Genomic DNA, 21,682 nt, shown 5'->3' on the forward strand with positions numbered 1-21,682 from the left:
GGATAAATGATAAACAAGATAAACAAGTAACTGTAGTGTGTCAGGTGGTTTCAGTGCTATGGAGAAAAATGAGGAGTAGAGAGAGTTGCAGGGGATAGTCTGCAATTTTAAATCAAATTTAAAACAAGCCTATGGATATCTAGGGGCACAACTTTCTGGAAAGCAGCCAGTACAAAGGCCCAGAGGCCAGAGCATTTGTATGTGAGAGCCAAGCAAAGGGGCCAATGTGCTGAAGTAAAGTGAGCAGACCAGAATTAGGGAATGAGGTCTGAGAGATCGGGAGCAAAGGGATGAGATTATGCAGTGCCTTAGAGGCCACAATAAAGATTTGGGTTTTTAATCCATATGAGCTGGAAAGCTAGGAGCACAGGAGTGTCATGATCTGATTTGTGTTCAAAGGGTTCGCCCTGGCTACCCTGCTGAGACTAGATTAGAGGGAGGCAAGGGCAGGGCGGGGAGACCTGTAAGATTGCCATAACCATTATCCAGATGAGAAATGATGTTGGCTGGGAATAAGGTAGCTGTGAGAAATGTCATATTTTCAAACTCGATCCGATAGGATTTATTGATGGATTAAATATATGATGTGAGGGAAAAGATGGAGATAGAGATGGCCCCAAAGATTTTGGCCTGAGAAACTATAACAGTGGAATTGCCATTCGATCATAGAACAAGATCACTGAATGCTTGGAGTCCTGCTAAACACTGCTCCTTCTGGCTGGGATGTATGGTGGGTCTGTCTAATTTCATCTGAGAGACTTACCAATTTTATCCTCCTCTTAAATAAACCAAAAAACAAATATGTCAAATTGCAAAGCAAAAGATTTATTGAAATAGGATGACCGCATATGCCTAACACAACGAAGAATGTGACAATTCTTATTTTTTACAAAGTATTTCATTCTTGCCTAAGCGTGTCTAAGTGACTTGCCTAAGCATGAAAGCAAAACAAATAACCCAAAACTTGCTGCTACCTATTAACTTTCATGAGGCAACCATAGCTGTTTTTAAATCGAGCTTCAGAACTGCTGAATTGCACAAACTTAAATGCTCTTGGCCACATGCAATCCCTATCCCTCACAAAAGGCAAAAAAGATAATAAGGAGGAAAAAGCATAATTCAAAAATATAGGGTAAAGGAATTTTTTGTCTCTAGGTCTATGCTCAAATTCATCTTTTTCTGACCATAGGGCAAAGCAATGGAACCAGTTCTCTAGCTCTTGTGGTGTCTCTTGCTCTCTCCCTCCATACATTTTAAAATAATTTTTAATCCATTTATCATTGTGTATAACTGTATGTGGCCAGAAGCATTGAATATATTTTTATCACATTTTGGAGAAATTTTCATGAGGAATTGTGCAAATGTTCTCCAAAATATACCTCCTCACAAGAAAGACAACCTTAAACAGATATGTAAGATAAAGCCAAAAGTGAAGAAAGCAGATTTCTGTTGATTACACTGAGCCTTAGGCTGCGTACCTTTACTGGGGGGCAGTGGAGCTGCTAGGAACTTGTTGGGGGGCTTTAGCTGGCCCTATGATCTCTGCCAACACCAGGCCCTCTCCAGAGTTAACCTGTCACCCACTGAGTGCTCTCAGCTTCAAGCCAACATCTCCACCTGGTTCTCAGCCATCCCACATGTCTCCAAACTGTAATTCATAAAATCCTTGTACATAGGAGTTCCGAATGTGCAACTGGCAAGAGACCATTCATCGGGAAGGTAGAGTAGTGAGGGTGGTATAAATTGGAGTTAAGGTTTCTTTTTTATTTTGTTGCTGAAATATATTATACCTGATTTTGAGAATAAGGTTGAATTCTTCTAGGGCAACATTAAGAAACAAAATAAAAACAGGAAAGAAAACCTTAATATGAGTATGTGCTAAATGAGAAAAATTGTATTGAGTATACATCCTTCAGTATTTAGATGTTATTGTGGATATCTTAATCTAGATATTCCTCCAGAGATCTTGAGGTTCTTTCAAGTACTATTGTTGTTTACATAGGTTAAAAAATTGGTTCACTAAGTGGAAATAATTTATATAGAAAATAAATGTATGCAAAAATATCCTATATAATAAAAGGGTGATATGCAAATAAACTGGCAGAACAACCACCAATGGGCAGACGCTCAATGCAGGAGCTGCCCTGTGGTGGTAAATGTGCTCTCACAGGGGACCACTGCTCAGCCAGAAGCCAGGGAGCCTCTCCTGCCTCTGCTGCAGCGCTAAGGATGTCCGACTGCTGGACACCCCCGAGGGCTCCCAGACTGTGAAAAAGGCACAGGCCAAAAAAAAAAAAAAAAAAAAAAAAAAAAAAAAAAAAAAAAAAAAGAAAAAGGCACAGGCCAGACTGAGGGACCACCCTCCCCCACCCCCTAGTGCATGAATGTCATGCACCAGGCCTCTAGTATTTATATAAAATAGAAATATATGGGAATATATTCATTCATATAAAATGTTCATTCATATAAAAGTTGGTACATCTATCTCAAATTGTCTCAATAGAGAGTGAAAAAGGTTGCTTGTCTATAATGCTATTTGTCAAAATTAATTCAACAACAGTTTGTTAAATGCCTACTATTCCTTGGTTCTTACATTTTTCAGAACAGTGGAGATTGTTGTCAGGGATGTTACATTCAGAAGTAAAGCTCTATATTTCATAGAGCCCTTATTCTCTGCCTCTTTAAATTCTAATGTGTTGGAAGTGGACATGTTCCTTAAATTCAGTTTACAAATGAAATATAAAGGAAGAAATAATGGATAAACAAAGAAGTCCCAAAAGTGTGACATTGCTTTAAGAAGAATAAAAACAATTTTCAATGAAATACTTCAAGCACGAGCCATCCCATTCCCAGAGAGCTTTTGATTTCCATGTTGCAGAGCACACCACACCACTTCAAGGACATTTCACACATCTCTCTTCACTTCTCTGACTTCTTCTGTCTAGCATGGGCTGATATATTTCAGCCACTACACAGTAACCAGTGTGAGGTGTTACAGCTTCAATTTCAACCACTCTGTGAGTTCCTTCATATACCTTTCGTTCCTATATAAAAGGAAAAGAGAAGACATGATAAATGGTTTTCAGTAAGTCACTGGTTTGCTCTATTTTTGATACAATTAATAAGTTGTTCCTGGTCACAGTAGTAGATGGGCTATAGGGTTTCTTCCTAGACACAGCCTCTTTCTCCAGAGTCCTGGAACACAGCCTAATACAGAGGCAGGTCAAGTGACTGTGTAGGTACTACATGAGGGCTGCTGATTGACCCAGTGGTCAGTCTCTTTGTCAAGAATTTAAATTGTGCAGTGAGGAGAATTGAGTAGATTTGGAGACAGCTGTAGACATGCAACATGTGACCACAGAGAGGCAGAATAGGGTTCTTGAAGACTTGCTTCTCCATTTCTCCTTCCCAGCCATTACAAAGCTGAGCAGCACTTTACTCTTGCTTCTGGCTGTCCCTAAGATTGCTTGTTATTTCCTAACTAGAGGCCCGGTGCACAAAAATTTGTGCACTCAGGGGTAGGGGCTCCCTCAGCCCGGCCTGTGCCCTCTCACAGTCTGGGATCCCTCGGGAATGACCACTTGCTGGCTTAGGCCTGCTCCCCGGGGGATTGGTCCTAAGATGGCAATCAGACATCCCTCTGGCAGCCCGGCAGCCCTAGGGGGATGTCCATTTGCCAGTGGGGAGCAGACCTAAGCTGCAGTCAGACATCATTGGCGCTGCTGAGGAGGCAGGAGAGCCTCCCACCACCACCGCTGTACTGGCAGCCATCAGCCTGGCTTGTGGCTGAGCAGAGCTCCCCCCTGTGAGAGTGCACTGACCACCAGGGGGCAGCTCCTGCATTGAGCATCTGTCCCCTGGTGGTCAGTGTGTGTCATAGTGACCAGTCATTCCCAGTCATTCTGCTGTTAGGGTCAGTTTGCATATTACCCTTTTACTATATAGGATAGAGGCCTGGTGCATGGGTGGGGGCCAGCTGGTTTGCCCTGAAGTGTGTCCTGGATCAGGGGGGGGTCCCGCTTTGGGTGCCTGGCCAGCCTGGATAATGGGCTGATGGCTGTTTGCAGCTGGTCACACCCCCTTCAAGGTAGGGGTCCTCACTGGGGTGCCTGGCCAGCCTGGATGAGGGGCTGATGGCTGTTTTCAGGCTGGTCACACCCCCTTCAGGGTAGGGGTCCCCACTGGGGTGCCTGGCCAGCCTGGATGAGGGGCTGAGGGCCGTTTTCAGGCTGGCAGGCGACTGAAGCTCCCAGCCTCTTTTTTTTTCTTTTTTTTTAATTTGGAGATTTATTTACCTTCTATAGCTGTCACTGGAGCTGAGAGCCTGCTCCAGCTCTAAGGCCCAGCTCCAGCTCTGAGGCCATGGCTGGCTGAAAGCAGGTATCTGGGGTTTGTTTAGCTTCTATAATTGAAACATTGTTGCTGTCCTGCTCGCTCCAGCTCTAAGGCCGCGGCTAGCTGAAAGCAAGTATCTGGGGTTTGTTTAGCTTCTATAATTGAAACATTGTTGCTTCCGGAGCTCAGAGCTGGGCTGCAGCAGGCAGGGAACCTTGGCTTCCTCCATCACTGGAGCAAGCAAGCCTCATGTTCACTTCAGCTGCGTGGCTGCCGGCCACCATCTTTATTGGCAGTTAATTTGCATATCCTGCTGATTAGCCAATGGGAAGCGTAGTGGAGGTATGGTTAATTACCATGTTTGTCTATTATTAGATAGGATGAAACTCCTCCCCTCCACTAACCTACTTTCTACTTAACCAGTTTGAATGGGGTTCTGTTCCTTAGAACTTAAGGAACCCTGTCTTAGAAGGCCACACAAAAGAAGGAACATTCAATTAACCACCAAATCAAAATAAAGGCACTGACAATGAATTAAAATATCATAGCAAAATGACACAAATATATAATGCTCTGACTCAAAAGCCACTTAAAAACAAGATCTGCAAAGTCTATAAAAATGAATATTTGTGGCAGTCAAATGGAATTAAATATTGTTAATACAAATCTTTAGATGTGCAGGGAAGATCAAGTGGAGACAAGCTGAGTGACTGAAAAGATACAAACACACATGCACAGATTCTTAATTTAATGCCAAGCACTAATTCCTCATTAATAAAGGTGAAGGTGAGAAGGAACTAAAAAAAAAAATCTCAGGAAAAATGAAAAGGAATAGAATAACAAGAGAGAAGACATATTTTATGACTGAAATGTGAGTCAAATGAACAACAACAAAAAAACAGACTTATCTATTCATCTGAACTTACCTTTTCTAGTGAGTTTTTAATTATAAAGACTCGGTATACTAGCTCATAGTAATTTTCCATTGATACATTTTTTCCTTTTTGGTTTCTATATGGTATCTTTGGAGGATGGAGAATCACCAACAAGGATCCATTGACTTGGGTTATATTCATGCCTGGAGGACCTATTTTTGCTGGAGAAAGAATAGGAAATTTTGATAAGTCATTAAAAAAATGTAATATTCCACATGGATACATTATGCATAATAAATAATTATTAAATTTGGATATCTGGCAAAAATCATTATGAAGAGATACTGTTGATACCTAAAATATAAATATCTGAGAAATATCTTTGAAGATAACTTTTTATTTTCAAAGACTAATAGATTCTATTTCAGCTATAAGAGTACATTTATCAATCATTTCCACATGCAGTGGTTGTTTAGGAAAATGAAGTCTAAAGTTTTGTTTATTGGTTATGTTTTTATTCCCTTTGTTATATCATTTAACTTATTTTAGCTGCTTTCAATATTACAATACTTGAAGTGCTGAATGGGTCAATGTTTGTTGCTTCCAAACTTGCTTCTGTCCATCTGCTTCCTTGTGCTTTTATTGTGAGCACACGTTTAAAAGTTGATACATTCTTTTTGTTGATTTGGTTTGAATTTTGTAATTTTAAATAAACTTTTTATTGACCTATAAAATAGATCTAGACAAAAAATAAATCATAAGGCTACAGCTCAACAAATTGTCTAGGTACCACTCAGATCAAGAAACAGGACATTACCAGCACTCAGAAACCGCCTCCATGTTCCCTCTAAGTAATTAACCCCAGAAGATAACCACTATTGTCCTGACTTCTATTTACATATACATTAATTTTTAGAACCATATCATATATACTTTTTTGTGTGTCTGGCTTCTTTTACTATATACATATATAAAATTATGGGCTGAATTATGTTACCCGCAAATTCATGCGTTGAAGTCCTAACCCCTAGTACCTCAGAATATGACTATAGTTGGGGATGACATGACTTTAAAGAGGAAATTAAGGTAAAATGAAATCACATGGATGGTATGGATAGGCCCTAATCCAAAATGACTGGTGTCCTTATCAGAAGATGTGGACATGTGCCTGCACAGAGGGATGACTATGTGAGAACACAGCAAGAAGATAGCCAGCTATAAGCCAAGGAGAAGTATCAGAAGAAACCAACCCTCTGAAACCTTGATCTTCAGAACTGTGGGGAAATAAATCTGTTGTTTAAGACCAAGTCTGTGGTATTTTGCTATGGCAGCCCTAGCAAATATAATTATAATATAATATAATATAATATAATATAATATAATATAATATAATAATATAATATCTACACTAATAAAAGACAAACATGCAAATTGACCACACCTTCGCTACTCCTTAAGCCACGCCCACCAGCCAATCAGAGCGACTATATGCAAATTAACCCAACCAAGATGGCGGTCGGCAGCCATGGAGCTGGAGCAAGCAGGAGGCTTGGTTGCCCCAATGATGGAGGAAGCCAAGCTTCCCGCCTGCCACAGTGGCTCTGAGCTCCACTCAAAGCAACAAAGTTTCAATTATAGAAGATAAAATAAACCCCAGATACCTGCTTTCAGCCAGCCATGGCCACGGAGCTGAAGTGAGCAGGAGGCTTGGGTTGCCCCTGGCAATGGAGGAAGCCAAGTTTCCCTCCTGCCCACCCTGGCCAGCTCTGAGCTCCTCTCAAGGCTACAAAGTTTCAATTATAGAAGGTAAATAAATCCCAGAATAAAAAAAAGAAAGAAAAAAAGGAGAGACTGGGAGCTTCCATCCATCTCCCGGGGGGGCTTGGCCAGCCTGAAAATGACCCTCAGCCCCTCACCCAGACTGGCCAGGCACCCCAGTGGGGACCCCCCACCCTAAAGGAGGTGTGGCCAGCCTGCAAACAGCCATCAGCCCCTCACCCAGGCTGGCCAGGCACCCCAGTGGGGACCCTCACCCTGAAGGGGGTGTGACCAGCCTGCAAACACCCATCAGCCCCTCACCCAGGCTGGCCAGGCACCCCAGTGGGACCCCCACCCTTATCCGGGACACCCTTCAGGGCAAACCAGCTGGCCCCCACCTGTGCGCCAAGCCTCTATCCTACATAATAAAAGGGTAATATGCAAATTGACCCTAACAGCAGAATGACTGGGAATGACTGGTCACTATGACACACACTGACCACCATGGGGCAGATGCTCAACGCAGGAGTTGTCTCCTGGTGGTCAGTGTGCTTCCACAGGGGGAGCTCTGCTCAGCCACAGGCCAGGCTGATGGCTGCCAGCACAGTGGTGGTGGCGGGAGCCTCTCCTGCCTCCTCAGCAGCACTAAGGATGTCCGACTGCAGCTTAGGTCTGCTCCCTGCTGGTAAGTGGACATCCCCCGAGGGCTCCCAGGCTGCTAGAGGGTTGTCTGACTGCCAACTTGGGCCCGATCCCCCAGAGAGCGGGCCTAAGCCAGCAGGTGGACATCCTCTGAGGGGTCCCAGACTACAAGAGGGCATAGGCCGGGCTGAGGGACCTCCCCCTCACCCCCGCCAAGCGCACAAATTTGTGTGCACCGGGCCTCTAGTAATATAATATATATGTAGTTCTTTTGGTTGCTGTGTGGTATTTAATTGTATGAGTATCACAGTTTATTGTGTTATTCACTAGGTTGTTTCTAGTTTTTTAATATTATGAGTAAAGTTGCTATGAGCAGTGGATTGGGCTTGAATTTCAAGTTATTCCAAAAAAAATATGTGCTGGATACCATGGATTGGTTTGCTTAGTTTTCATTCCGATCCTGCTAGTTGAAGAATTAGAAAACTAAACATCTAGCATTTTGGCCATGATCCAATTAGTTTGGCTCTAATGGGACATAGCACCATCTAGATCATATCATATCTAATATGTCATTGGGGAAATATGCATTTTGTTGGGAATATAACTAAGAATAGACTTGCTGGGTAATAGATGTTGCCAGTTTTCACAGTGGATACACGAATTTATATTCCCTTCAGTATATGAAAGTTCCAGTTCTTTACATTCTCTCTAACACTTAGCTTTATTATCTTAACATTTTTTTAATTTTAGCCATTCTGGTAAGTGTGTGCACTTATTCTTTGTGTTTTTAAATTACTTTTCCTGATGACTAATGGAATTTAATGTTCATTGCATATTTGGATATTTTTGTGAAGGGTCTGATCAAACTTCTTGCCCATTTTTAATCTGTTGTCTTTTTATTATTAATTTGTACGAGTTCTTTTTACATTCTAGACATAGCCCTTTGTCAAATATGTGCATTGTTTATATCTTCTGTCTGTAGGTTGCCTTTTCATCACTTTCATGGTATATTTTTAAAAATAGAAGTTTGTAATTTTAGTGTAATCCTATTTATTAGTTATTTCCTTCATCACTAGTACTTTTGAACTCTGGTTTAAGTATTTGGCTCTGTAACCTGGTACAACCTCAAGTTGATGTTTACTGAAACATGAAAGTTGAATATATTTGAATCTCAGACCTTTTTGAACTTGGAAAATTCTTGATTCCTAACTGAGTCAAAATGGTAACATACACCTTTCATTATTGTTTCTCTTCTTTGATGACAAGGCTTTCCCTAGTCAGCTCTTTTATAGAGAACTGTTGGTGCAGTGGATTGGGCTTGAATTTCAAGTTATTCCAAAAAAATATGTGCTGGATACCATGGATTGGTTTGCTTAGTTTTCATTCCGATCCTGCTAGTTGAAGAATTAGAAAACTAAACATCTAGCATTTTGGCCATGATCCAATTAGTTTGGCTCTAATGGGACATAGCACCATCTAGATCATTAGGCAAGTGAGGTAATAATGCTGCAAGTTGTAAGATACATCTTTTATACTTCCCTGAGGGTAACTGCAAACTGGAGAAAGATAAGCACAGTACAGACCATTTGGCCAATAATGGACCCTGATTCTGAGCTGATAGTAATCCTTGGGGACTCAGAATGCACTGTGGGTTCTTGTAGCTGTCAGGTAATAAAAGCAGATTCAATGAGATATACATACCGACAGGATCAATGCCCATTTTGGTTTTCTGAGCTGTGGCATGAAAGTTATTATGGGATGAAAGGCCAAATGGAAGCCAGTGGAATTCCTCCTCTGAACAAAATTGAAAATCAAAAGTACTATTGTATCCCAGGGGAAACAGCAGAGATTTGTGCATCAAAGGAACACCTTGGCTCTAGCTGGTTTGGCTCAGTGGATAGAGCTTTGGTTTGCGGATTGAAGGGTCCCAGGTTTGATTCCAGTCAAGGGCACATGCCCAGGTTGCGGGCTTGATCCCCAGTAGGGGGCGTGCAGGAGGCAGCCAATCAATGATTCTCTCTCATAGATGCTTCTATCTCTCTCTCCCTCTCCCTTCCTCTCTGAAATCAATAAAAACATATTTTAAAAAACACCTTGAATGATGCAGAGGTAGTAAGATGTATTACTTCCCCCATTTAACTCATTTTTTTTTATTATATCCTCTTTTTTGCCCCCCCACTCCCCCCAAAAAAGATGGAATAATAAAAGGGATAATTGTAAATGCACTCAGGTGGTGACCATGGTGTGACTCATTATAGTAACCGTTCTGGAGCCAATCAACACAGCCTTTAATATACAGTTACTACTTTAGAGAATGACTCTTTTCCTTCCTTTGTCCAATAGTTAGAAAGTATCAGAAAAGTTCTCTTTCACTTGGCTTCCTTTCATTTTACTAAAATGTTTTATTTTTATTTTTATTGATTTCAGAGAGGAAGGGAGAGGGAGAGAGAGATCGAAACATTAATGATGAGAATCATTGATCGGCTGTCTCCAGCATGCCCCCTACTGGGGATCAAGCCCACAACCTGGGCATGTGCCCTGACCAGTAAGTCATACTGGCCAGGCTCACTTGACTTTCATTGTCATCCTGGCTGTCTGTCACAAATAATCTACAGTCATTGATCTTTTCACAGGATATCCTGTGGGTCCACTAAATTGATCATGTGATACTGATTACATTTGGTGTGCCTAAAGTCCCAGGCACTCTAGATGCTTTAGTAAGATACATAGAAGCAGGACATTGTCATTAAATTTCCTCTGCGGTTTGTTGGAGACATTTCCTCTCAAGTGAAAGACAAGTTGCTTTACTTTTCACCCCCTATTACTAAGAAACATTCGCTGGGCTTGCTAGATGAATGAAACATACCACATTTACTTGTGCTATGCATTTTCAAAATATCCCATGAAATTTTGAACTTTTGAGCTTTGATTTCTCCACATTCTCCACATGTTTTGTAATAAAAAAAAAAAAGTCAGGTAAGTGTTTCTGAGAATGTGGATAAATCAGAACCTCATACACTGCTGAGGGAACTGTAAAATGGTACAGTTGCTTTGGAAAACAGTCCGGCAGTTCCTCAAATGATTAAACATAGAGTTACTATGTAATCCAGAAATTCCATTCCTAAGGTATGTGCCACAAAGAAATGAAAACATATGTCTACACAAAAACTGGTACATGAATTCCTATAGGAGCACTATTCATAATTGCCAACCGGGGAAAACAACTCAAATGTTCATCAGCTGAGAAATGGATAAACAAAGTGTGGTCTATCCATATACTAGAATATGGTTCTGTCACAAAAAGACAGGAAGTACTAAAATATGATGCAATAAGAAGAACCTTGAAAACATTATACTAAGTGAAAGAGGCCAGTCACCAAAGACCACAAATTATATTATTCCATTCATATGAAATGCCAAGCACAGGGTACATTGTAGAGACAGAAGTAGATTAGTGGTTGCGTAGGGCTGAAAGGCTGTAGAAGTAGAGGAATAGGATGGTGATAGCTAATGTGTATGGAATTTTTTTTTGAGATGGTGAAAATGTTTTAAAATTGAGTGTGGATGATGGTTATACATATTTGTGAATATACAAAAAAATTGAATTGTACAGGTTATAAGGGGTGTGAATTATATCTCAATAAAGCTGCTTAAAAATCTAGGTGCAGGCAGTGAAGGCCCACTTCCCTAGTGTCCCATACTTGCTTGATAGGCTCATGAATAAAATGGTTGTGTGAAATGGATGGAGGCTATAGACTCAACCATATGGACTTCCTCTTGCCAAGGCTGGACTGACACTGCTGAGTCCAATTTCCCAGTAAGATGAACCAACTCTAGTACATAATTCATTTTATATAGTAGATATTTTTATCCCTTTCCATGGGGGGTGGGCAAGTGGCATTGGAATAGAAGCTGTAGTTATCAGCAGTCCCCCTGGTCATGAATGCCTCATGCATGAGCATGGTATCCCACGCTACATTGCTTATGACAGAAGAGCTAAGTTAATGTGGAAGAAGTGAAGCCTTACCATATATTCTATCTCAGCGATGGGGCTTTATATGAAGTAAAGTGGATAACTGAAAACTCAGTTTGGGAGACGACATCTTGGGAACTTGTCTAGGAATTCGTATTTGCTCTAATCTTGAGAACAATATATGGCACTATACCTTCCATAGACAGAATTCACTGGGTTAAGATACAAGACATGGTGGTAGGAGAAGCAATTCTCATAGCAACTGACTCATGAAATGGCTGTTTCCCATACACTTGATCCTTAATCCTTCTGAATAATAACAACAATAGTTTCCAATACTTAAAAGTTAAGGCTGCCTCCTAACTGTTTGAAGCTCTTGGTGCCATTTAACCAACAAGGCTAAAATAAGGTCCATGTGTTGTCTGGGACAATTGGTTCTGATTATCAAGAGGAAATAGAATTGTTATAGATACACCGGGGTCAGGGAGAAGTATGTCTGATATCCCTTGAGGTGCCTCCTAGAACTCTCTATTCTGTGATAAAAAATGAATGTAAGATTATGTCTAGCTTATACAAGAAAGACCAAAAGAACTCAAACTCCTCATGACTGAAGAGCTGAGTTGCTGGCTGGAAAGAAAGTGAACATTGAATTAATAATGAGAGAAGAAATTAAAAATATTAACTACAACTTCATGACTAGTTGCAATTATGGGAACTATAATATGTAACACATTTTCTTTCTTGTTTTGTTATACATATCTTTGTATATATGCATTAAACACTCTTTTTTCTTTCCCCTTTGTCTACTCCTTTATATAAGGTCTGTTGGTAATGATTTATTTCATAATTTACATATTTGATTATAATATTATTCTTGGATTATGATTAAATTAGGAAAAGAATATACATCATGGAGATATGGATAAGAGAGTGAACTTTTTGTCTCCCCTTTGGGGAGGTAGCAAAAGTCTTAATTTCCTCAACAGAAAATTCTTCTAATGAATATTTTCAGGAATTTAACCCCCATTATTAGGAGGGGTCTAGGGTGGTACAACTCTTTTCTGCTATCTAAAACTCTTTTTTTAATTATTATTACCTAGGAGGTAACAATCTGGCAGAGCGACAGAGTGTCGACTCTGCAGTCAGATGCAGCAGAATTTGAATCCTGATCTGGTTATACAGGCTGAGCAACTACTGAAGCCTCCGTGCCTTGATTTCCTGGGCTGTGAAGTAAGGGTAGTGACCGCCATCTTCTGGTGTTGTTCTGAGTATTTGATCAAGTGAGATGATGGTGTGGACCTCTGCAAAGCACAGGGCCTCGCAACTAGACATATTCTAGGAAGGCTACTCAAGGGCAAGAAAAGCAAATGCAAAGAAACTCCATGGACTCACTTTCCCACCAGGGAGTGAACCGCCGTGTCATGGTCCAGGCCGAGTGGGTTCCAGCCACAGCCGTCTTCACCCTTCCGTAATAAGCCTCCTGAACATCTGAAGTTTCATTGGTAAGGTCACAAAATAATTCCGGAATACCCCAACAGTCCTCTTTATTTTTCCATTGTCTCTGTCCATAGCTATAAAAGGGAAAAGACAAATATGAGTGTCTTCTTTCTGTTGAAGGAGTGCGCAGTTTTCTCAGTTTATTAATATTTTAGACTGGTTGGGAATTGTTCTCCAATATCAGTACTACTATAAAGGCTTATGGCTACTCTTAAGTATCCTTAAAAAGATTTCTTCTTGTCAACCAAAGTATTCTCTTGATAAAACATAAACTCAAGCCTGACACCTTCTGTATCACTAACCTAGAGCTTGTTTTATTAAAAATACTTTGTGAAGTTTTTCTTCTGGTCTATGGACCAACTTTTATTTTTGAGAACTGGCTCTCCACATCCTTAATGCTTCTGAGGATTCAACTCTGTGGTTTTCTTCACTTCTCATCAGCTTGCTGTTGAGTAATGTGGCTGATTCTGAGAATTTGCTACTACTTTTTATCTCAGGTGATGTTTACCCAGCACATACCAATTTCTTTATTGGAAATAGAGTGGGGGTTGTAGTGAGTGCTATGTGAGGAGCTGGAAAAGAGAGAGGGGTACCCATAAAATTGTTCAAAAGGTAGCAAGGCAGAGACAGATAGGCTGATTCATCCTGAGACTAGGGAATGGTGTAACAGCAAAGGGGAAGATCAGTGCTTACTTCCTTACCAGTCATAAATCAGAGAAAATGCAATAAGATAACAGTGGGAGCAGAGCACGAATTAGAGGCCAGGAGAAAGTCTTCAACGTATTTGTTGAAGGACTTGAAATCTGTGACTTTCTAGCCATAGGAATGTTGCTGATATCTTTACTTTGTAAACTATATAACAGCAGCTTCACTATATCAGAAGATACCATAAAAAAAAAAGAACCAACATCATAGATTAAGCACGATTTAATGTTTCTTAATTGTTATTTATTGATGAGAAATTGTCTTTGTTCGCTGAATTTAGCTGTAATGACTGGCCTCTCTATTAATGTGATTCCTTATTTTTTGTCCTACCCCAAATGGGACAGATATCAATTATAGACCCATATGAACTGGATAGAACCAAAAGGAATGATTTCAAAAATATAAATCTGCATTGTGCTGTTGAAAATACCACAGAGCTAAGAAGGGATCCAGGTAGTCTGAATTTTATACACGTTTAGGAGCCTTCATTAAGAAAAAGAATTACAAATATAAAATTCTTCTGTGTTGCCTTTAAGTTTAACTTTCATTAGTATCATGATAAAACAACTCCTAACCCACCTTTTATATTGGACCACAAATAGGCCCACTTTGGACCTGTCTATACTGCCTAAGGAGGAAGGGCAAGAAGAACACTCCTCCCAACTCCCTACATGCTGGAAGCATCTCCAGCTACTCATCTGTTTTTGAAATGGAGGAATCTTTATAGTAAAGCTTTGTAAATTTTACCCAAATGTAAGAAAAGCTGCGGTAGTTACAGACTGATAAAATTCCAGAAATATTTCTTCTGAAGTTAGTGAGAGGTTAATGAATGGAAACATTGGACCTTGGACCTACTCCATGCTGGAGAGACATGAATTTATGGAATAAAAATTGTTATTTTGGTCCAGAGCTACACCTGGTTTCTAAATTTATGATGAAAAACCTTCAAAATAAAGGGTCGTATTTCCTGTCTCACGCTCAGTCAGCACTGCAAACTATGTAAGAGAGGAAAGAGCCTCAAAAATACCCCAGGAAATGCTTGAGTGGGAAACCTGCCATGTGCAAATCAGGAACCTCTGTTTCAGGCCTCGGTCCAGGAAAGGAGTTGATCCTATCTGAGGTTTGGCAACGATCCCGCAGAACTAGCTTGAAGCTCACACGAGAGGAACATGCAGCAGCACGACCCAATTCGTGTTCATGCTTACAGGAGTCATTAATTTTTGAAATGCATTTTCTAAATAGCAAACACACTCTAAAAAATGACTTACATTAAAAATATATTTTACACACTGACCTCCGTGTGACCCACATCTTCTTTTTCAGTATGAATAGTGTCAACTTAGTGAAGTGACTGCTGTGTGCTAAGCAAGCTGTTTCCAACACTCGCTTGACAAATAGTTATTTGAGTGCCCACTGTGTGCCAGACTGCTGTGATGCCAAAGGCTGAGCCTGCAAGGTCTTGGTGCTGGTTTTTACGGGATGACATAGGTCCCCAGCATTTTGCACCACATCATGCATTTTGTGTCACCAGGCGGCCTTCAGGGGAGACAAGACAATCCTGTCCCTTACCTCTGCTTTTTCTCAGTCTCTCTGACACTGAAATAATGCTCAGATTCTTACATTCCATTGCAATTCTAGAAAATGTTCTTCCCGTGGCCATGTCTATCAGTTGGAGGAAGCTCAAATCACTTACATTTTATATTGTACAAAGTAGATACTGCTGCTGCTGGCAGAAGCCCTCCCAGGCTGCCAGTGCAAAACGTTGTGAAAGTTCCGGGACTGAAAATGTACTCTCTGAGGCTTCAGAGACTCATGGGCTGGATGAGTTTCTAAAATAATAGAGAAGGGAAAACACTGAACATTATTAATATGCGCACCATTGTTATTTTTTAAATATATTTAATTGATTTTTTACAGAGAGGAGAGGGATAGAGAGTTAGAAACATCGATGAGAGAGACACATCGATCAGCTGCCTCCTGCACACCTACTGGGGATGTGCCCGCAACCAAGGTACATGCCCTTGACCAGAATCGAACCTGGGACCCTTCAGTCCACAGGTCGATGCTCTATCCACTGAGCCAAACTGGTTAGGGCACGCACCATTGTTATTAATGTAGTTTTCAAGGTAATACCTGAGGTGGGATTCCCTAAAGAAGTTGCTGTCAGTGCAGATAATGGAAGTGGAGCCCAGAAATCATCATTTTGAATCTTCGATGTGATGATTTTTATGCATGCTGAAGTTTCAGGACCATTGTGTTTCAGACTATCAACACCTAACTGATATCCTCCCATCCCATTCCCAAACCGTAGAGGAAGTAAAGAGCAGTGGGAAAATACTGTCCTTAGTCCCTTCCCTGAGGGTCATGGAATGTAAGGACTGAGATGAAAGGCCCATGCCAAGGCCACTCTCCCACCTTCGTAGGAGCCCTGAATTACGGCTCCTCTGATAGAACATTTTGCCTTGGATCAATTTTGGCTCTAGGACCTCAGCCCAGCACTCAGTTCTTCCTTTCTCAGGTTCTTGCTCAATCTCTGGGTCCTGCCTCAGTGTCCTCCACCTCTCCCAGAGGACCCACCTATATTCCAGGTAGGCCGGCTTTGCTGTCCCACTCCTCAAGGTCTGCACTGATCTGCCTGCGTCCTGGCTTCAAGTGTAAGTGCTCAGCTAAACTGGCCCATGCTATGAAGGGAGACCGCCCAAGACCCTGCCATGGGCCCAGTGTCCCTGAGAAGGCTCTCAACAGCAATCATGGCAGGAAAGGATACCTTTGCCCTGACATGGCTTGTACTTTCCACCTCAGGTCACGTGACATGGGTGGTGCAGTCTCACCTGTTCTTAGTCCCATGGAGGCAAGAGACCTTTGACAATATTTTATTCTAGAGTCTGAAGAAAGCCAGAATGTGTCACCCAAAATATGCCTCTTTTGACATAAAAAACTTATTTTGAGCTGAAGGCAAGTAAGCAATGCAGGCAGGAAAAGCCCCCCCCCCCCCCCCCCCCCGCTTTTTCTGACTAAAGGCAGTATATAAATTCTTCTTTTACCGAGACTGACTCTTGCCTGCCCAGAGATGGCACCAGAAGAATCTGCCAACAAATCGCACTCCACTAGTTTCCTCTCATATATTTACTTTCTGTAGTTTCCCACCCTTGCAAGCCTAAAATTGCTTTCATTTGTCCTGCCATGTCTCTACAAATGTATTTTTATTTATTTTTTTGCTGAAGATGCTACATAAGCTCGAATTCTAACCCACCATTTTGAGTTACTCTGTTTAGGTTTCTCATTTGTGATGTGCTCTGTATGCATTAATAAGCTGTTTTTCTCTTGTTAATCTTTCTTTCTATTAAAGAGTCCTAGCTATGAAACTAAGATGGGCAGAGGTAGAGCTTCACCTCCTGAGCAGGTTCAAGGTTTCTGAAAAGGGCTAGGACAGTGGTCGGTAAACCGTGGCTCACGAGCCACATGTGGCTCTTTGGCCCCTTGAGTGTGGCCCTTCCACAAAATACCAGGTGCCGGTGCGCACGTACAGTGCGATTGAAACTTCGTGGCCCATGCGCAGAAGTTGGTTTTCGGAAAGGAGATAGGCGAAACAAGTATACAAGACGAGTGTGGATGGGAGAGTTGGAAAGGGTTGACCTCAGCGAACGTACCTCAATCAAATTGAGGACATTTTTAGCAAAGGCCAGCTTAGGAGTACCCTAATTAACTTAATAACAATGTACCTACCTATATAGTTTAAGTTTAAAAAATTTGGCTCTCAAAAGAAATTTCAATCGTTGTACTGTTGATATTTGGCTTTGTTGACTAATGAGTTTGCCGACCACTGGGCTAGGAAGTTGGGCAGACGGAGGAGTCAGAAAGCATAGCCCCTGTTTTCCCTGACTTCATTTTCTTTCTCCTGCTCCACCTGTGGGTGTGGTCCCCACTGAAGGTCCTTCCCTTTTCCTGACTGCTCCTCCCTGGATTTCCACATACATCAAGTCTTTGGTCAAATATCATTGAGGTGGAAGCAAGTAATCCTAAACCCATAATCTCAGCTCTGAACATTCAAGATGTGTTATTTTCTAATGTTTGTTTATTTTTTACCACCCAAATAGTGTTAATACTCTTATTGGGGGGGGGGGTGTTTTTATTTTTTTACCTCCTTCAGTGTATCACATGGTGGTGTGTACTTGGAAAGAGTCTATTGCCACCATTAATTTTGCTCACTAAAATGCTGCGTAATCACTCATATTTAGTACATAAAACTCCCCTGAGTTTTTGGGAGATGACAGGCACAGAGTCCTGAAGCCCTTGCCTGGAGTTGAGATAGATGATTTGGGGTCCCTTATCTGTCTACGGATTTCTTCTCTAATTTTTGTAAGACAATCATCAAAATAATAGCAAATCACTCTGTACCAGACACTGAGGGGCTTTTATCTGCATTAACTCATTTAATCTGCCCCACTTTTCTATGAAAAATGGACTATTGTCATCTTCCCCTCACAGACTAAAAAACTAAGCCTTCTTGAGCAGAAGGAACTTGTACAGCAGCAAACTCCAGAGCCTGCCTGTCACCACAGAAAACCAAGTACAAAGCCTCGGGAGAGAAGAGCTAATGGAGAAAACCAAACAATGACAGGCTGGAGATATTCCTCCTCCTCCTACCCTTCCTCTTCCCAGCTGACATTCATTGAACATGAATGTCTGAACATTAAACATGTATCAGGCATGGTGCTCAAAGCTTTACATCTTATTTCATTCCCAAATCACCAAATAAAGCAGGTATTTTTATTGCTATATTTACAATAGGGAAGCTGAGACTTAAAGAAGTTGCCTATCTTGCCCAAGGTTACAGACCTGGTAAGATGCAGAGGCAGGATCATTTGGGTAGCACTGAATTCCTGCCATATTTTGCTAAGTTAGTCCTTGGTGTTACAAGGACCAAAGGCATAGTCTACACAATTGCACACATTTCTGGGAGATGGAGGCTTGAACTGTTTTTAAATAATCAGTCACTGGGCAACTGTAGTTTTGGGGAACTTACTTGAGTCACTCACATTGAGAGGTACCCATCTGTTAACTGGGGGTCCTAATGGCCTTGCTCAGAGGCATGTTGGGGTGATGATGGTCCCTGCTCTGGAAGAGCTCTCTGTGGATACCGAGAGCAAATCGCACATGTTCTTTACTGTCTCTATTCTGTGCCAGGCATTGCTGCAAGCACTTGGCATCTATTAATTCATTTAATCCTCACAATACGTACAATTCCCATTCTACAGATGAAGGCATTGAGGCACGGGAACGTTAAGTCAACTGCCCAAGTCTTCCTAAAGAGTAGATGGCAGAGCTGAAATCCAGACTCAGACAATCTGGCTTAGAAGACTTTTTCTACCCACTAAGCTGTCATGTCCCCTGAAGGCAAAAGAAATGCTAAGGAGACAGAGGTGGATGTGCGTTGGTCCTGTATGAATTTTGCACCCACTAGAGTAGCTACTCAATAAGTCCACGTGGAGTTAGTTATTCAGGTTGCAGATAAAAACTGACCCCACATCTGTTCTGATTATTTCAAGACAGAAGAAAGCTGGAATTTTTACAAAGCCCGGAAAAGCAGCATTGCCATTTCTAATAATCCCTCAAGCACACTCAGGTGACAAAACCGTGAGCAATTAGAAAGAAATGAAGCACTTACCTGCAGCACCAGTCAGGAAGAGAGCGACGAGGAAGCCTAGAAGGCAATGTTTAGGCGTCATGGTTGCGCGTGTGAGTGGTCAGGCAACCAGCGATCCCCTGAATGAGAGCACAGCTCTGATCAGAAGAGGAAATTGGAATCCTCATGCAGAGCACCCTCTTCTGAGTTTAACAGTGGTTCCGTGAATGCATTTTATTAGGGAAATTATGCAAGTAAAGAATTGCTTCAAAACACATTTGCTGTAAGTCACTTTGATGGGGAAGCTCAATTTTGTAGGGATTGAGGCTTCATTAACTGTGAAAAGGGAAAAAAAATTCACTGAGGATTGGCGGACTGGAGGGCAGGGTAGGGCAGGAATTGTGCAAGGTGCTCGCAGGTGAGTGAATGGAGCAACTCATGAAATCTTAAAGGAACTTGGACCCTGGAGGCAAAGAAGCTTATAGTGGGCGTGAGTTTGAGTGATGTGCTTGGCAGTTATAGCTATCAGAGCCCCTGGCAGTGGTTCAAAGCAGGTGGAGTCTCTGACTGTTTTTCCTTTTCCTTCCTTATTGGAAGCTCTCTGAGTAAACTTCTTGGTACATCTCGTACCCTCCACACCCTCTGGCTCCCTGCAGCGCTCCCTGTGCGATCCTGCCATACTCGTTGGTCTGATCCCCACTCAAGTAATGCCTGTTCCTTTCTATTCCCAACCTCAGTTCTTATGAATCTGATATTTTGAGTGATTTCTGAGTAAGTCAAACCGAATGAGTCTTTAAAAGTGAATCTGGAGAAATCATTTTGAGCTAGATTAGATCTTTTTCATATCTTTTTGGAAATTTGATTGAACTAGGTTATCTGTTCCTTGTCCATGGTTTATTATGTCATCTTTCTTGCCCAAACAGTTTTTATCACATGTTTTTAGAGACACTAAAACTGTACATTAAAGCACAAAAAAGTCAAAGGTGTTTTTTTTAAAAGAGGCTTAAAAGAGGAAATAGATTCTGGCTTCCTTTTCCTTTTATGTAATTTCAAGTTCTTGGTGGAATGGTCTGTTTAGTAAGTAATAGTGATGGTTGCTGAGCAGTACTCATTCATTCGTTTGTTCTTTCATTCATTCAATAATTTAACATGTATTTACTGCACTGTCATGTGCTAAGCATTGTTCTCAGAAGCAAGGCTGCAGCCCCTACCTTCCCAAAGCCAACTTCTAAAAGAGAAAGCAGACACTGCAGTATCTATATATATAAAAGCCAAGTGACCGGAACGACCGGTTGCTATGACACACACTGCAGTGGCCAACTGGCCCAATCGGCTCCCCCAACCACCTGCGGCCCCTCCCCATGGCCGGCCCCAATCGGCCCCCTTCACCCTGATCAGGGGCAGGGCCGACTGACCTCCAACGCCACCCCCCTCTCCCGCGGCCGGCCTGGCCCCAATCAGCCCCTCTTACCCCAATTGGGGATGGGGCCAGCTGACCAACCTCCTGTGTCCCCTCCCCCCACACTGGCCCAGCCTGATGGCCCCCATTGGGCTGGGCCAGCCGGACCCCACCTATGCACGAATTTGTGCACTGGGCCTCTAGTGTGAGGATAACACTGTTACCGGTTGGGGTAACAACACCAGCTTTTCCAGTGCTTCCAAACTGTCACACTTCTGAATCTACACTCCTTGTCTCCTTCTCCAAGTTAAATTTCTATTGCTTATAAGCTAACTTAGCTCTCCAAAAAGGGAATTTGCATCACATAATAGATTCGTTCCCTTTGCACCTTCTTGGTGCTCCTTGTCTGCTAGCCTTCTCAGCATCATCCTTCACTCACTGGCTGACATTATCCTCTGAACTCTAGACTTTGCAAAAATGTTGGTATTTAAAGGGGGGATGATTATGTGAGTTTGCACTATTTTTTTAAAAATATGTTTTTATTGATTTTTTATAGAGAGAAAGGGAGAGATAGAAACATCAATGTGAGAAACATCGATTGGCTGCCTCCTACACACCCCCTACTGGGGATAGAGCCTGAAACCTGGGCATGTGCCCTGACCTGAAATTGAACTGGTGACCTCTTGGTTCATGGGATGATGCTCAATCCACTGAGCCACACTGGCAGAGCTGGATTTATACTATTGATGTTCAATAATTTAAACACCAATATCTCTTGTTTTGAAGCAATCAAATTGCTCCAAATTCCAGTTAGAAAAAAAAGAAAAATATTTGAATTCAAAGTTTAAAAAGCAGAGCAGCAGAGAATAAAA

General features: G+C 41.7%; 1 protein-coding gene and 1 long non-coding RNA gene across 2 annotated transcripts in view; one reads left to right on the forward strand and one right to left on the reverse strand.

Annotated features, from left to right (window-relative positions):
* The window catches only part of LOC139012202 (uncharacterized), a 76,362-nt gene that overhangs the window by 41,592 nt on the left and 13,088 nt on the right, over positions 1-21,682 (forward strand). The gene's annotated exons all lie outside the window — the stretch shown is intronic.
* On the reverse strand, positions 2,339-20,004 carry IL22RA2 (interleukin 22 receptor subunit alpha 2). The gene is made up of 5 exons (XM_070417766.1): positions 19,454-20,004; positions 15,479-15,614; positions 12,976-13,154; positions 5,262-5,431; positions 2,339-3,044 (listed from the first exon to the last, which is right to left on the reverse strand). The coding sequence occupies exons 1-5, from the start codon at positions 19,512-19,514 to the stop codon at positions 2,895-2,897; spliced, it is 696 nt and encodes a 231-aa protein (XP_070273867.1). The 5' UTR covers positions 19,515-20,004; the 3' UTR covers positions 2,339-2,894.

Source organism: Myotis yumanensis, unplaced genomic scaffold (genome assembly GCF_028538775.1).
Source record: "Myotis yumanensis isolate MYYU_CA2020_CCGP unplaced genomic scaffold, mMyoYum1.0.hap1 SCAF_6, whole genome shotgun sequence".
NCBI classification, from domain to species: Eukaryota; Metazoa; Chordata; class Mammalia; order Chiroptera; family Vespertilionidae; genus Myotis; species Myotis yumanensis.